Source organism: Heterocephalus glaber, unplaced genomic scaffold, assembly GCF_053883595.1.
Source record: "Heterocephalus glaber isolate CG9 unplaced genomic scaffold, H.glaber_assembly_v1.0 deba00001795, whole genome shotgun sequence".
NCBI classification, from domain to species: Eukaryota; Metazoa; Chordata; class Mammalia; order Rodentia; family Bathyergidae; genus Heterocephalus; species Heterocephalus glaber.
The window spans coordinates 4,486,037-4,502,849 of NW_028258476.1; the positions used below are offsets into that span (position 1 = coordinate 4,486,037).

Sequence of the window (16,813 nt, forward strand, 5' to 3'; positions counted from 1 at the left end):
AGCATAAGAAAGAAATGGAAACCATGATCACCCAACATAAGAAAGAAATGGAATCCATGAAACAGATTCAAACAGATATTCAGGAGATTAAAAACACCACTGAAAGCATGCAGAACAGATTAAGAGAATCTGAAGACAGAATATCAGATATAGAAGACAGGATAGTGGTTAAAGACCATGAAAACAGAGATCTCTTCAAAATAGTAAGAGTCCACGAGAAATCAATCCAGCAGCTGCTAGATGATGCAAAGAAGAATAACATAAGACTGATAGGAGTCCATGAAAAAGCAGGAGAAAGTACAACTGATATAGAAAAACTATTCACAGACGTAATAGTAGAAAACTTCCCAAACAGAGGTGGAGAACTGGACATACAGATAAGTGAAGCATATAGAACTCCAACTAGCCATGATAAAATAAAATAAAATCAACACCTAGACATATAATAGTCAAGATCCCAGAAACCCAAAGGAAGAACAAAATCCTACAGGCAGTTAGAGAAAAGAAACAAATCACCTACAAATGTAAGCCCATCAGAATCACGGCAGACTTCTCAACACAAACCCTCAAATCAAGGACAGCCTGGAGTGAAGTATTTCAAGCCCTAAAAGAAAATAACTTCCAACCTAGACTGTTGTATCCTGCAAAATTATCTTCCAAAATCGATGGGGAAATTAGATACTTCGACGACAAAGAACATCTGAGAAATTTCATGAACACCAAACCAGCACTCCAAATAATCTTAAGCAATATCCTTGAAAAAGACAATGAAGGGCCGGGGATTTAGCTCAGTGGTTTCACCACCTGCTGCGCAAGCAGCAAGGATCCAAGTTCGATCCCCGGTACCAAAAAAAAAAAGAAAAAGACAATGAAGATCACAGCTCCCTGAGGCCCAACAGAGGGAAGCCACCAGGCAAGGCAAGACACTAAAGGGAAAGGGGTAAAAAGTAAGAAATAAAAAAGCCAACAACAGCAAAACATCATGACAAGGATGAGTCAATATCTATCAATTATACCTATCACTGTTAATGGCCTCAATTCACCAATCAAAAGAAATAGACTGGCACAATGGATTAAGAAGCAAAATCCAACAATATGCTGTATACAAGAAACACACCTAACTCAAAAAGAAATTCATGGACTGAAAGTAAAAGGATGGAAAACAGTTCTCTACGCGACAGGAGCCCAGAAAAGAGCAGGGGTAGCAATCTTATGTGCAGACAAAGTAGATTTCAAACCAAAACCAATTAAGAGAGACAAAGATGGTCACTACATCCTTGCGAAGGGAACAATCCAAGAGAAAGAGATGACAATCCTAAATATATATGCACCAAATACTAATGCCCCCAACTATACAAAACAAATATTAATGGACATGAATAACCAAATAAGCACTAATACAACTGTAGTGGGGGACTTTAATATCCCACTATCACAAATAGACAGATCATCTAGACAAAAAATTAACAATGAAATTATAGAACTGAATCAAGCTATTGAACAAATGGACTTAATAGATGTTTACAGGCCGGGGATTTAGCTCAGTGGTTTCATTGTCTGCTGCGCAAGTGCAAGGACCCGAGTTCAATCCCCGGTACCAAAAAAAAAAAAAAGAAAGAAAAAAGAAAGACGTGTACAGAGTGTTCCACCCCACAAAATCAGAATATACATTCTTTTCAGTTGCACACTGGTCATTCTCCAAAACAGGCCACATGCTAGCTCATAGGATATGTCTAAGTAAATGTAAAAGAATGGAAGTTATCCCCTGTATATTATCAGACCATAGTGCAATAAAATTGGAGGTCAATAACATAAGAAACCGCAAAACTTCCACAAACATGTGGAAATTGAATAACACCCTCCTGAACAACCAATGGGTGACAGAGGAAATTAAAGAAGAAATTAGACAGTTTCGACAAGTAAATGATAATGCCAGTACAACATACAGGAATCTATGGGACACAATGAAAGCAGTTCTACGTGGGAAATTCATAATAGTGAATGCCCATATTAGGAAAACAGAGAGAACTCAGATAAATAACCTAACATAGAACCTCAAGCTCCTAGAAAAAGAAGAGCATAACAAATCCAAAGCTCGTACAAGAGAGGAAATTATAAAGATCAGAGCAGAAATCAATGCAATGGAAGCTAAGAGAACAACACAAAAAATTAATGAATCAGAGTTGGTTTTTCGAAAAAATAAATAAAATCAATAAACCCTTAGCCAACCTTATCAAAAAAGTAAAGGCTCAAATCCATGCAATTAAGAACGAAAAAGGTGAAGTCAAAACAGACCTAGCAGAAATCCAGAGGATCATCAATACCTACTTCGAGAACCTGTACTCTAATAAAATGGAGGCTGGGGATTTAGCTCAGTGGTTTCGCCACCTGCTGTGCAAGTGTAAGGACCTGAGTTAGATCCCTGGTACTCAAAATAAATAAACAAATAAATTTTAAAAAATGGGAAACACAGAAGAAATGGACAGATTGCTAGATACATATGAATTGCCAAAGTTAAATGAAGAGATAGAAATTCTAAACACCCCAATTACAATGAGTGAAATTGAAAACGTAATAAAATATTTACCAACAAAGAAAAGCCCAAGTCCTGATGGCTTCACTGCTGAATTCTACAAGACATTTAAAGAAGAACTAACGCCATTACTCTTTAAAATCGTCAAGGAAATTGAAAGGGAAGCAAGGCTTCCAAATTCATTCCTGGAAGCAAGTGTTACTTTGATTCCAAAACCAGAGAAAGACCCAACCCAAAAGGAGAACAACAGGCCAATCTCCCTAATGAAGATAGATGCAAAAATCCTCAACAAGATACTGGCAAACAGAATACAGAGGGTCATTAAGAAGTTCATACACCCGGACCAAGTCGGATTTATCCCAGGGATGCAAGGATGGTTCAACATTCATCAATCAATCAATGTAATACACTATATTAACAGAGTCAAGGACAAAAACCATGATCATCTCAATAGATGCAGAAAAGGCATTTGACAAAATCCAACACCCATTCATGATAAAAGCGCTATAGAAAATTGCAATAGAAGGTTGTTATCTCAATCTGATTAAGGCTATCTATGAAAAACCAACAGCCAACATCATACTAAATGTTCAAAAACTGAAAACTTTCACGCTAAAATCAGGAACAAGACAAGGATGCCCACTATCACCACTCCTGTTCAATACAGTAATGGAAACATTAGCCACAGCAATTAGACAAGAGAAAGAAATACGAGGAATAAAGATAGGAAAGGAAGAAGTTAAACTGTCATTATTTGCTGATGATATACTTTACATAGAAGACCCAAAAAACTCTGCCAAAAGACTTCTAGACCTAATTGACAGATTCAATAGTGTAGCTGGATATAAAGTCAACACTCAAAAAACAATAGCCCTGGGGTGGGGATTTAGCTCAGTGGTTCTGGCGCCTGCCTTGCAAGCACAAGGTCCTGAGTTTGATCCCTGGGACCAAAAAAAACAAAACAAAACAAAACAAAAAAATAGCCTTCTTGTACACAAATAGCAGGCTCACTGAGAGAGAAATTAGGGAAACAATTCCTTTTACAATAGCATCCAGAGAAATGAAATATCTAGGAATCAACCTAACAAAGGAAGCAAAAGACCTCTACAATGAAAACTATAGCACTCTGAAAAAGGAGATCGAGGTGGATATAAGAAAATGGAAAGACATCCCTTGTTCCTGGGTAGGAAGAATCAATATAGTGAAAATGGCCATACTTCCAAAACTACTATATAGATTTAATGCAATGCCAACTGAAATTCTAATTATATACTTCACAGAACTAGAGAAAACAATCCAAAAATTCATTTGGAACCAGAAGAGACCTAGAATAGCAAAAGCAATTCTAGCCAACAGAGACATGGCAGGGGGTATCAGAATCCCCAACTTGAAACTATACTATAAAGCTATTGTGATAAAAACAGCATGGTACTGGCAAAGAAACAGACCCAAGGATCAGTGGAATAGATTAGAAGATGCAGAAACAACTTCAGACATACTCAGCCACCTCATCTTTGACAAAGGAGCCAACCACCCTCATTGGAGGAAAGATAGCCTATTTAATAAATGGTGTTGGGAAAAACTGGATTTCAACCTGCCAAAGATTAAAACTAGATCCATACCTATCACCATGCACTAAACTAAGATCAAAGGGAATTAAAGATCTGAATATTAAGACAGAAACACTAAACTTGCTGGAAGATAAGTTAGGTAGAACTCTTGAAGACATTGGCATAGGAAAAGACTTTATGAACAAAACCTTCATAGCAGGGGAACTAGCACAAAGAATCAACAACTGGGATCTCATCTTATTAAAAAGGTTCTGCACTGCAAGAGAAACCACCAACAGAGCTAAGAGACAACCTACAATGTGGGAAAAAAATTTTAGCAGCTGTACCTCAGACAAAGGACTACTATCTAGAATTTATAAAGAACTGAAAAAAATCAGACCCCCCAAATTCAAAGACCCAATTCAAAAATGGGCATCTGAAATGAACAGACATTTCTCAGACAAAGTAAAAGCAGCAAATATATGAAAAAATGTTCAACATCACTGGTCATTCGAGAGATGCAGGTGAAAACACCGAGATTCCACCTCACCCCACAAAGAATGGCTGCTATCAAGAAATCAACCAATAACAAATGCTGGTAAGGGTGTGGGGAGAAAGGAACCCTTCTCCATTGTTGGTGAGAGTGCAGACTGGCGCAACCACTCTGGAAATCAGTATGGAGATATCTCAAAGAACTAGGGCTAGAGGTCCCATTTGACCCAGCTATTCCCCTGCTGGGTATCTTTCCAAAAGAATTAAAAGAATCATACCACAGTGATATATGTGCACCCGTGTTTATAGTGGCACAGTTTGTAATAGCTAAAGCTTGGAAGCAGGCCAAGTGCCCATCAACTGGAAACTGGATAAAGAAGATGTGGGATTTTTTAATAAAATGGAGTACTACTCAGCCATAAAGAACGAGAAACTAGAGACATTTATAGCTAAATGGATGCATATTGAGGCCATACTCTTAAGTGAAATAAATAGGACACATGTGTAAATACCGAATAGTTTCTCTAGTGTGAGAAACTGAAAGTGTAAATAAGAATTAAAATGATTAAAATGAACAATTGATAATGTGAAATAGGAAGAAAAGGTCCAAAGGGGTAGGGAAGTGGGAGGGGAAGGGGAAAGGAAAGAAGAGAAAGGAAGAATTATGAGAAAAGGAAATACAGAAACAAAGTCTTTGTAAATAGGGAAGGGTGGGGGGGGGGTGAAGGGAGCACAGGTCATGGGGAAAAAAATAAGAACCAAGATACATCATGTACAGGTACAAGCACCCAATGATAAATGTAAATTTACTGTATACCTAAAATGTACCGATAAAAGAATTTTAAAAAATAAATAAATATGAAAAGAAAAATAAAAGTATAGTAAATCTAGCCTCATAGTTTTTTTTTTTTTGGTACCAGGGATCGAACTCGGGTCCTTGTGCTTGCACAGCAGGTGGCAAAACCACTGAGCCAAATCCCCGGCCCCTAAGCCTCATAGTCTTATGTGACTTGTTAACACTCTAAAACACCAGCACATAGGGAAAGAGGCAGTGGAAAGGAAAGGTCAATTAAGAATACACAAAGTATAAAACTGAAACATAAAAAGAAAGATATCAGGGGCCGGGGATTTAGCTTAGTGGTTTTGCAAGCGCAAGGACCAAAGTTCAATCCCTGGTACGCAGGAAAAAAAAAAAAAAAAAAAAAGGAAAGGTATCTATTAGGCCTAGGAATAGGACAGTCAGAGAACAATAAACATTTAAAGCCACTGTGGACAAAAAAATGGGTAGGTAAATAAGTATGAAGCTGAGCACATCATTTCATTTCACTGATTTAAGTTTCAAAACAACGGGAGGGGGGGGCGAGGGAGAGAGAGAATAGAAAGCAGGTAGGTACCTAATTGTCTAAAAATTACAAAGTTAGTTTTTAGATGCTCTCATGAGGATGGTAAATTACACTGATGATTTTACTTCATTTGATCGGGGGAAAAAAAAAACATTGTACCCTTGCTCATTTCCCTAGGGTTGTGTTTGCAGGCCAGACCATGCTAGGAAAAGCTAAAAATGGATGCAGAGTTCCACTACCTTCTACGGGGGAAATGGTTTTTCTTCAGGGATAAAGCTCCCTGCCAAAGTTTTAAAACTTTCAACTAGGTTAATTAATTCTTACATAGGACATAAGGACACAAAATTACTAAAAATCACATAAAACCATTATTCTATTAAACTAACATTTTAAAGAAAAAACCTATTCCACACCTGGCAAGTTACTTAACTCTATGATATAGCAAGGCAAGATCTTTTTTCTGATCCACAAGATAAACTATCTTATTCAGGAGATCTCTGTCATTTCTCTGCCTTTCCAGAGAAAATGTTTCAGCATCCACATCCACATCCAGACCTATCTATGAATACTTGTAAAAGGAACAAAGAGCTTTCCTGTAGGGTATGCCAGTGAGTTAAGAGTCATTTTAATAAAAATATCTTAGACAATGCCCAATTAGTTCCCAAATCAATTCTGTACATTAGCACGTTTGCCTGTATTTGTGTGCCAGCAAATAATGCAAATGCATCAAAAATTATTCATTTTTCTGCTATTCAGTGCTCAGCAAGTCAATAAAACAAGCTACTAATCACTACACCTAGACATTTCAGTCTGGCTTTCAAAGTTCAACTCATTTAATACTTACAGTCAGAAACTTGACTTACTTTCATTATTGGGTTTCAGGACACAGCTATGCAGTTTAGGAGTGACACTATATATTTGGAGTGTACGGCTACACAGGACAGGAGAGTTAATTGGTTGGCTTACCTTTTTCTAGATATTCTTCTAATCCCCGGCGTCGGGCATCTAATTGTTGTTCTGATAAGGAGAATGGCCACTTTCCTGGAAGTCGGGGAAATGTAAAGTTGGCAAACTCTCTCTTTAGGTTCTGGTGTAGGATGGCAAATTCCCGGTACCGTTTAGAACACAGCTGCCTCCCTGCCATGTAAACATTGTATACCTGATGAAAGAGAACAACAGAAAAAGCCTACTTAATACAAATTAAATCACAGAATCATCTAAAGTTAGGCTCAGATAGATATACATTACACAGAGACTATGTTCAAGATCACTTTAAAATATGACTTACTTTTAACAAACATGCCCAAAGTTACATGGACAAAAGAGGACCATCCCTTTCAAGGGGATGACATGATCTTATTTTTCCTAATAAACTTACTTCCAACACACTTTAAATATCTTTGAAGACAATTACAGTACCAGTTTGGTTTTTTAGAGGGTTTTTTGGTACTGGGATCGAACTCAGGTCCTTGCACTTGCAGGGCAGACGCAGTACAGGTATTTGAAATTTTAAAAAGCTCCACAGAGTGTAATTTACCAAACTATTTTATAAGTAATATTTTTGTATCTTAAGAGACATTTTTTAATCTCCAAAATCTAAGGGCTATTCATCAATAATTTCTATTAACAGCTTTTACATTTTTGTTTTGTCTGGAATTGATTTTTCTGTATAATATGAAGTACACTTCCACTGGTATTTCTTTTTTTTTTATTTTGTTTTGTTTCCCAATACTGGGGATTGAATCCAGGGCCTCTGTACTAAGCTACACCCCCATTCCCTTTTTATTTATTTATTTTTTATTTTGAGGCAGGATCTTACTAAGTCCCTAAGTTTCCCAGGCTGGGCTCAAACTTGTGATCCTCCTACCTCAGCCTATTGAAGAACCTGGGTATTTTTAACCTCTTTAACAGGTAATTATTTGGACTAGGGTACAGCTCAGTGCTATAACACTTACATAATATGAACAAGGCCTTGGCTTCCATCTCCAGACACAGACAAACACACACACACACACACACACACATTCAAAAAAGGTAATTGTTTAAAAGAAAGATAACAATGTGTCATGGAGTTTATAACAAAAATGAATGACAACAATAGCACAAATGATAGGAGGGCTGAAATACATTCTTGTAAGAGTCTTGTACTATATAGTCTTGTACTATAAGATAAAATGGAACCATTTTAAAATACTCTATTAACCCAAAAGAATCTAGTAAGGATAAAGAATAGATGAGATATAAATAACAAAGACCAAGATGGTAAATTTATGTAACTGTATCAATAATTATACTAAATATAAGTATTCTATACTTTTGAAATAAAAAGACTGAGATCACCTGATCAGATAAAAAAGCAAGGCCCAGCTATCAGCTACCAATAACAAACTCACTTTAATGATAAATATACAGATAAAAGTAAAAAGGACAGAAAGATACATAATGAAACTAACTAAAGAAAGGGCCGGGCAGGCAGGAGGATCACAACAAGTTAAAGGCCAGCTTGTGCTGCATAGCAAGACTCTGTCTCAAAAAAAATAAGCAGAAATGGCTATTAGTGGCCATATTTTAAAAGCAGAGAAAGATTTCAGAACAAAGAATATTACTGGGAATAAACAGTTATTTCATAATTTAAAAAGGTCAATTGATCAAGAAGATAAAATAGCTTCTTTGTATACAGAGAAAACCTTATATAACTGATGATTCCACTTCAAGTGTTGTTGCATAAACTCCCTTTACACTAATATGAGGAAGAACTACAAACTCTGAACAAAGTACTGAAAAAGCAATTGGCTGAGGATTCTGAAGCAAGCAGATTGTGGAGGGGAGTCAAAATCTGCTAAGTTCAGAGATGGTTTCCGGTTTTTAAGGGGCTTTGTCCTGTGATGGGCATCAGTCACAAAGCAGCACAACTGAAACTGTTAAACTCTAGCAGAAGCAGATGGTGTACACCTGCACTCCCAGATCCTTGGGAGGCTAAGGTAGGAGCTCTGTGAGCCCAAGAGCTGGAGGCCAGGTGGGCAGCAGCAAGATCTCCTCTATAAAAACAAACAACTCCAGTAGAAACCCTGACATCTTTCTGGAAAAAACAAAAGGACAGGACTACTGTATAGGCAAACGCAGCTACCACCAGAATGAGTAGAGAATCCCAGTGCAGAGAAAAGAGGGGAACTTTTTTCTGTTAATGAATAACGTAAGTATCTCAGGTCATTCTCTCAGGTAATGCTGCGTTCAGACTCAAAGGAGCACAGCAAAGGTTCAAAGAATTAAACTAAGACGTGAAGTTCTGATAGATAAAAACAGTACTGTTCAGAGGAATATTACTGAGCCCAGAGTCTACATAATGTAACATTCACAAAAGTCAGGACACAAAACCAAATTACTCAATACACAAAGGACTAGAAGGATTTTGACTCATTCTCAAGGGAACAGATACTTTAGATAGAGGCCAATCCCCAAATGATGTAAATGTTGAAATGTTCGTGTATTAGTCATTGGAACAGAACGGTGTCCAGAATACAAGTGACACAATAAGGTCAACTTTTTTCAACTAATGCCAAGGCATTTCAATAGGGAAAGTTTATAAGGGGTGATCAGAATATACAGTGAATGTTAAAACTTTTAAAATTTGTTATAATGAAAGATACACTTCCATTGATCTCCTTCAAAACACTCCCCCTTGTTTTGCTTTAAACACACATCCCATTGTTTTTGTCACTTTCTGAAGCAGCTCTCCAAGTTTTGTGTATTTATGAAGTGTGATCAAAAATATAGTGAATGATGGTAAGTGCCATGCAAGGGGAAGGCAGGCTCATAAAAACATTTCAGTGTGTCTTCCTCCACCTTAATCACCAGATCTGACACTGTGAGACTTCTGGCACTTTCCCAAAGTCAAAATGACCACAAAAAGCAAACACTTTAATAGATTCCGGACATCAAGGGAGCCAAGACAACTCAACTAAAGACATATGAAAGAGGACTTCCAGAGCTGTTTCAGAAAGTAGCAAGAATGATGGGATAAGTGTCTTTAGAGTGAGGGGGAATTTTTTTTTTTTTTTTGGTACCAGGGATCGAACTCACGTCCTTGCCCCTGCAAGGCAGGCATGGCACCACTCAGCTAAATCCCTGGCCCTGAGGGGGAATATTTTGAGGGGGATTTACTATAATACATTTTTTTAACATTTAAACATTCGCTGTATGTTTCAATCACACCTGTATTCTTTTTGCAACAAGTTGCTGAAACAACTGGTTATCTATCTATAAATAAAAGAACTTTGGTGATGTCAGCAAGAAGGCTGGCTAGAGGTGCCTGGCATACTTCCCTCCACAGCAAAGAAAAAGAAAGAAAAAACCCCAGCTATTTCAACAGAGTCCTTGAGGCAGAGCACGGGACTGCAGTGGGTATGTGGCAGAGACACTGCACAGCAGAGTTAACAATAGCCTTAAGCAGAAGGAAGTAACAGGCAGGCGTGGTGGCACACGCCTGAGATCCCAACACTCCGGAGGATAAGGAGGGCATCACCATGAATTTGAGGCCAGCCTGGGCTACACAGTGAGCTCAAGGCCAGCCTGGACTTTACACAGTGAGACTCTGTCTCAAAGAGCAAGGAGGTGGCGGGGGGGGGGCACACGCACTAAGTACATGGCATTTACAATCCTGTCTCTTAAGGTCAACCCTGAACCAAGAGGGACTTTGCTTGGAAAGAAAAAGGTAAGCAGGAGGCCGCCAGCAGTCCCCACTTAAAACCACAGACACCTGAACCATATATTTGCTAGTGGAGAAGACTCCAGCCCTGACAGGCTATAAGCCCAGTTTGGCGTGCCAGGTTACCACTCACTGCTTATCAGAGACAGCTCATAGAGCATCCACCCTACCCAAGCCCCTGTTGCACACTGCCATCTTGAAACTTCATCCACCCAGGGCCTATGCAGCAGCAGAGCAGCTGCTCCCAGAAGTGTGGAGGACTCAGGACTATGAACCACCAGGGGGCCTGGCTTATCCTTCTGTGCCCCCAAGAGCCCCTGGGCAGCCTACCTGGATGGTATGGCCGATCGAGGCCCCAGGAAAAAACCAAGTGGGCCTGTCCACCTTTCTTCTGCCCAAGGCAGCAGTTGGGCACCTGCCCTGAACAACTGGGCCTCCCAAGGGCCCTGCCATTTCCCACACAGCCCTTGGACACTGGGATGGTTGCCCAGTCTGGGCCCAGCATAGAGCATGGCCCTCATGTGACCCTCAGAAACTGACACGTGCCCTGATCTGCTACTGGGCATGCTGCACTGCACCCACCTGGGGCCACGAGCAGGCCCCACTGCCACATGACTTGGACACGGAGCAGCACCAGTCCAGCCGGAGTGACCCCACACCCAAGTAACCCCCACCAACAAATTACCATGCCGAAGAGAGCTGCATTCCAGCTGGTAGCCCAATCCCATAACCCAGGCAGTCTAGGTCAATGAGATGGCCATAGACATCACTAATACTGACTGATTATATCAGAAGCAGCTATGGACACTATGCTACAGCACCAACCTATAACAAATGCCTATCCAACCAACACTCTACAGCAACTGCCAGGAGACTCTCTTCATAAAATTGACAGAGGCAACTGACCTGTCAGATGCACAAGTCTCAGTGTAGAGACATAAGAAACATGAAGAACCAAGGTAATATGACAGCTCCAAAGGAACACAATCACTCTCTAGCAACACACCCCAAAAATTGAAATCAATAAACTGCCTGAAAAAGGATTCAAGATATTCTTGATTCTAATTTTAAGGAAACTTAATGAGACACAAGAAAATGCAGACAGGTAATTCAATGGCGAAGACAATTCATGACATGAATAAGAAACTCAACAAAGAGATCATAAACAAGAACCACTCAGTAATCTTAATTCAATACTTGAATTAAGAAAGACAGTTACTAGAGCTGAGAGTGGTGGTGCACACCTGCAATCCTAGCACTGGGAGGCTGAGGCAGGAAGATCATGAGTTCAAGGCCAGCACGGATCTTGTTATAGATCCTGTCTCAAAAAACAGGACAGAGGAAAAAAAAAGAAAGGAGAGAGGAAGAAACAAGTACAATTAATTGCTTCAACAGCAGATTAGAGCAAGCAGAAGAAAGAATTTCTGAGCTTGAAGACAAGTCTTTTAAAATAATCCAATCAGGTCAATAAATAGAATTAAGAAAACTTAAAGAGAATTATGGGATACCATTATGCAAGCAAACATTCACATTATGGGTACTCAAGAAAGAGAAGAGAAAGGCATAGAAAACATTCCACAAATCAACTGTTGAAAACTTCCCCAATGTTGGGAAAGATACAGATGTTCAAGCCTGTATTTAGTAATTTGACCAAAAAAGATCTTTTCCAAGGCATATGATAGTCAAAGTGCCCAAAGTATAAGACAGAGAGGATTCCAAAAACAGTGAGAAAAGTTTCAAGTCACATAGGAGAATCCCCATTACACTAACGGCAGACTTCTCAGCAGAAAGCTTACATGCCAGGAGAAAACGGGGTGATATATTCAGTTCTGAAAGGAAAACACCGGCAACTGAGAATATGGAGCAGGGAAAAGGAGGAAAAAAGTCTTTCCAAGACAAGCAAAAACTGAGGGGATAAATCACCAGAGTCTATAAGAAATGGTTAAGAGAATCCTATACTAAAAGCAAAAGGATAGTAATGACTATCATAAAAACACATGAAGGCACAAAAGCTCACTAGTAGAACAGATATACAAAGGAGAAAGAGAAAAGAATCAAGCCTTATCAGTTCAGAAAAGCACCAAACCACAAAGATGAACAGGAGAGAAAGAAAAGGACAAAGGATCCTCAAAACAACTAGAAAAGATTTATAAAATGACCATGTCTTTACTTGTCAATAGTAACTTTAGAATCAAACAGACATGATTCCCTAATTAAAAAGATACAGACTGAATGGTTAAAAAACAAGACCTAACAATATGCAGCCTACAAGAAACTTGCTTAACCAGGAAAGGACACACACGGGCTGAAAGTGAAGGGATAGAAAAAGATACACCTTGCAAACAGAAACCGAAAGCAAACAGTACCAGCTATACTTAGATGAAATGGACTTTAAGTAAAAAACCATAAACAGAGACAAAGGTGGTCACTATATAATAATAAAAGAACCAATTACAAGAAGAAGTAGCTATTGTAAAAATATATGCGCCCCAAACTGGAACAACTCAATTATATGAAACAAACCTTATTAGACCCAAAAGGGAGAATCTAATACAGTAGTTGAGGACTCTGACAACCCACTGTCATCAACAGATTACCACCACCACGCACTCAATAAAGACCATCAGAGTTAAACTGTACTACAGATCAAATGGACCTGAAAGACATATATGGAACACTTCATCCAAGAGCCGCAGAATACACATTCTTCTCATCAGCACATGGAATTCTCCGGGGCAGACCATACGTTAGGCCACAGAGCAAGTCTCAACAAATGCAAAGAAATCACAATCACAGTAGGTGCCTTCAAAAAAATGTATGTGCTCAGTGCCATTTATTTTCAGTTTGTCTTTTTAAGTATGTGTTTGCAGTGCATAATGACATTCCTCTTGGGGAGCTGATACTTGTACGTAACTTACACATCTTAATTCTTTTTTTTCATCCTCTCCTCCTTCCCTTCCTTCTCCCTCTATCTCTTGGTCCATTCCTTTTTCGCAAAAGATCTTTTCTCCTATTATCTATCTTTTATTTTGCTCTTATTTATATTTTGGGTTTCTTATGTAAGAGTAATCATGACTTTAAAGCTTATGTGTCTGATTTCACTTAACATTATGGTCTCAAGGTGCATCCCACAGTGTAGAACAGTGTGGAAGGGTTCCTTCCCCCCAACAGCTTTGCTATCATCTGTTTGTACTTGATTTCTTGATGACAGCCATTCTCTCTGGAATAAGATGGAATTTCAGTGTTGTTTTAATTGGCCCTTCTCAAATGGCCAAAGATGATGAACATTTTTTCATGTATTAATTGGCCATTTGTATTTCTTTTTGGAAGTACCTATTCACTTCAGTTGCCCTTTTTTTTTTTTGGTACTGGGGATTGAACTCAGCTCCTTGCGCTTGCGCAGAAGGCGGGGAAACCACTGAGCTAAATCCCTGGCCCTGAGTTGCCCACTTTTTGATTGGGTCTTTTCTTCTGGGGGGTCTTTTTTTTTTTAAGTTCTTTATATATTCTAGATACTAGTCCTCTGTCCCATTCTGTAGGTTGCCTCTTCAACCTGTTGGCTGTTTCCTTTGCTGTGCAGAAGCTTTTTAATTTGACAGGATCCCATTAGTTGATTCTTGATGTTATTTCTTGAGCAATCTGGGTTCTGTTCAGAAAGTTGTTGCCTATACCTATGGCTTCAAGAATTTTAACTATTTTGTCTTCTAGCAGATTAAGTGATTCTGTTTTAACATTTAGATCTTGGATCTATATTTATTTTAGGTTAGTACATGGTGACACATATGGATCTAGATTCAGTCTTCTGCATGTGGACAGCCAGTTTTACCAGCATCATTTACTAAAGAGGCCATCTTTCCTCTAACGTATATTTTGGGCCTTTTTGTCAAAAATCAGATAGCTAAATGTGCCTGAGGTTGTTTCTGCATCCTGTATTGTTTCATTGATACACACGTCTGTTTTTATGCCAATGTCATGCTGTTTTTATCACTGTAGCTCTGTAATAACTTAAGTCTTGGATTGTAATGCCTATTGTTTTGCTCTTGTTGCCTAGGGTTGCTTTTGCTATTCCATGTCTATGCTGGTTCCAAATGAATTTTAGGATTGCTTTCTCTAGCTCTATGAGGAATGCTTTTGGTATTTTTGCTGGGTTGCGTTATATCTATGCATCAGAACACTATTGTTTTTTGTGTGATTTTGTATCCTGCTACACTACTAAATTTGGCTATTAATTTTAGAAGTCTTTTGTTGAATTTTTTTTTTTTTTTTTTTTAGACAGGGTCACAACTTGTAGTTCAGGCTATCCTTGAGCTTACTATATAGCCTAGGCTGGCCTCAAACTTGCATCAATCCTTCTGCTTCAGCCTCCCAAGTGCTAGGGTCTCAGAAGTGTGCCACCACACCTGGCTTTGGGTCTTCTTAGGTAGAGGATCATGTCCTTTGCAAATAATGACAATTTGACCTCTTCCTTCCAATACATGTCCCTTTTATTTCTTTTTTTGTTTTTTGGGGTGTTTTTTTTTTTGGTACCAGGGATCAAACTCAGGACCTTGTGCTTGCAAGGCAGGCGGCAGAACCACGGTTAAATCCCCAGCTCCCTTTTATTTATTTTGCCTGATAGCTCTGGCTAATGTTTCGAGAACTACATTGAATAGCCATGGTGATACTAGACATCCTTATCTTGTTTTTGATTTTAGAGGGAAAGTTTTCAGTTTTTTCCTATTTAATATGATGTTGGCAGGTTTGTCATAAATGGCTTTATCAGATTGAGATAAGGTCCTTCTATACCTATTTTCTTCAGGTTTTTATCATGTTGAATTTTAGATAGGCTTTTTCTGCATCTATTGATGTTGGATTTTGGATGCTGCATTTTGTTGGATGTTAAGATTTTTTCAAAGGCTTTTTCTGCATCTACTAAGAGGATAATGTGAGTCTTGTCCTTGCTTCTATTTATGTAATATATTACACTTACTGACAGCCTATGTTGACCTATCCTTGCATGGTTGGGATGAAGCCTACCTAGTCATGATGTATGATCTTTTTGATGATTTGTTGTATTCTGTTTGCCAGTATTTTATTCAGAATTTTTGCACCTATGCTCACTAAAGAGACTGACCTGTAGTTCTCTTTTTCAGTTGGATCCTTGATAGCATGTGTCTTCTCTGACCACAATGGCATAAAGCCAGAAATCAGTAAGAGAAATTTTAAATGTTGTACAACTATATAAAAATTAAAATTCCCTTGAATGACTAGTAAGTCAATGAAGCAGTTGAGATGAAAATAAAAAATTTCTTGAAACAGGGCCAGGGATTTAGCTCAGTGGTTCCGCCGCCTGCCTCACCAGTGCAAGGTCCTGAGTTCGATCCCCAGTACCCCCCCCAAAAAAATTTCTTGAAACAAATCAAAGCACAACACACCAACACCTATGAGATACAGCATTAGCAGTACAGCAGTACTGAGAGGGATACTTGCAGCAGTAAATGTCTATATGTTATTATATTATATATTCTTATATTTTATATATATATATGGTTTCAAATAAACAACTTAATGATGCAATTCAAGGAACTGGAAAAAAGAACAAATTGAACCCAATCAAAATTAGAAGAAAGAAGTAACAAAGACTGGAGCATAACTAAGTAAAATAGAGACCCCCCCCAAAAAAAAGAAGGCAAAGAGGCAACAGAGCAATGAAATGAAGAGTTGCTTTAAAAATAAAAATACTCAAAGTTGACAAGCCTCTAAGTAGACTACCCATGAAAAAAGAGAAGATCTAAATAAATAAAATCAAAGATGGAAAAGGAGACGTTAAAACTGACAATACAGAAATTCAAAGGATCGGGGCTGGGGATTTAGCTCAGTGGTTTTGCCACCTGCTGTGCAAGCGCAAGGACCTGAGTTCAATCCCCGGTACCAAAAAAAAAAAAGAAATTCAAAGGATCATTAGGGACTATTTTGAACCAATAAATTATACACTGAACAAACTGGAAAAATCTAGAAAAAAACAGATAAAGTTTTAAACATGTATAACCTACCCGAATTAAACCATGAGGACACAGAAAACCTGAACAGACCAATAACAAGATTGACTTCACTGTAGAATTTCACCAAACTTTTTAAAAAATCCAGTGCTAATTCTTTCCAAAGTACTTTAGGGCTGGGGACGCAGTTCAGTGGTACAGCACTTGCTTAG

The 16,813-nt window shown here is 38.5% G+C and overlaps 1 protein-coding gene across 7 annotated transcripts in view; it reads right to left on the reverse strand.

The window, feature by feature from the left end:
* Positions 1 to 16,813, reverse strand: part of Snx27 (sorting nexin 27) — an 86,772-nt gene that overhangs the window by 36,482 nt on the left and 33,477 nt on the right. For all 7 annotated transcript variants that reach the window (XM_087203320.1, XM_087203318.1, XM_004854081.3 and 4 more), the window contains one exon: positions 6,885 to 7,077. In XM_087203320.1, coding sequence (XP_087059446.1) covers positions 6,885 to 7,077 — 193 coding nt within the window. The remainder of the gene's footprint in view (positions 1 to 6,884; positions 7,078 to 16,813) is intronic.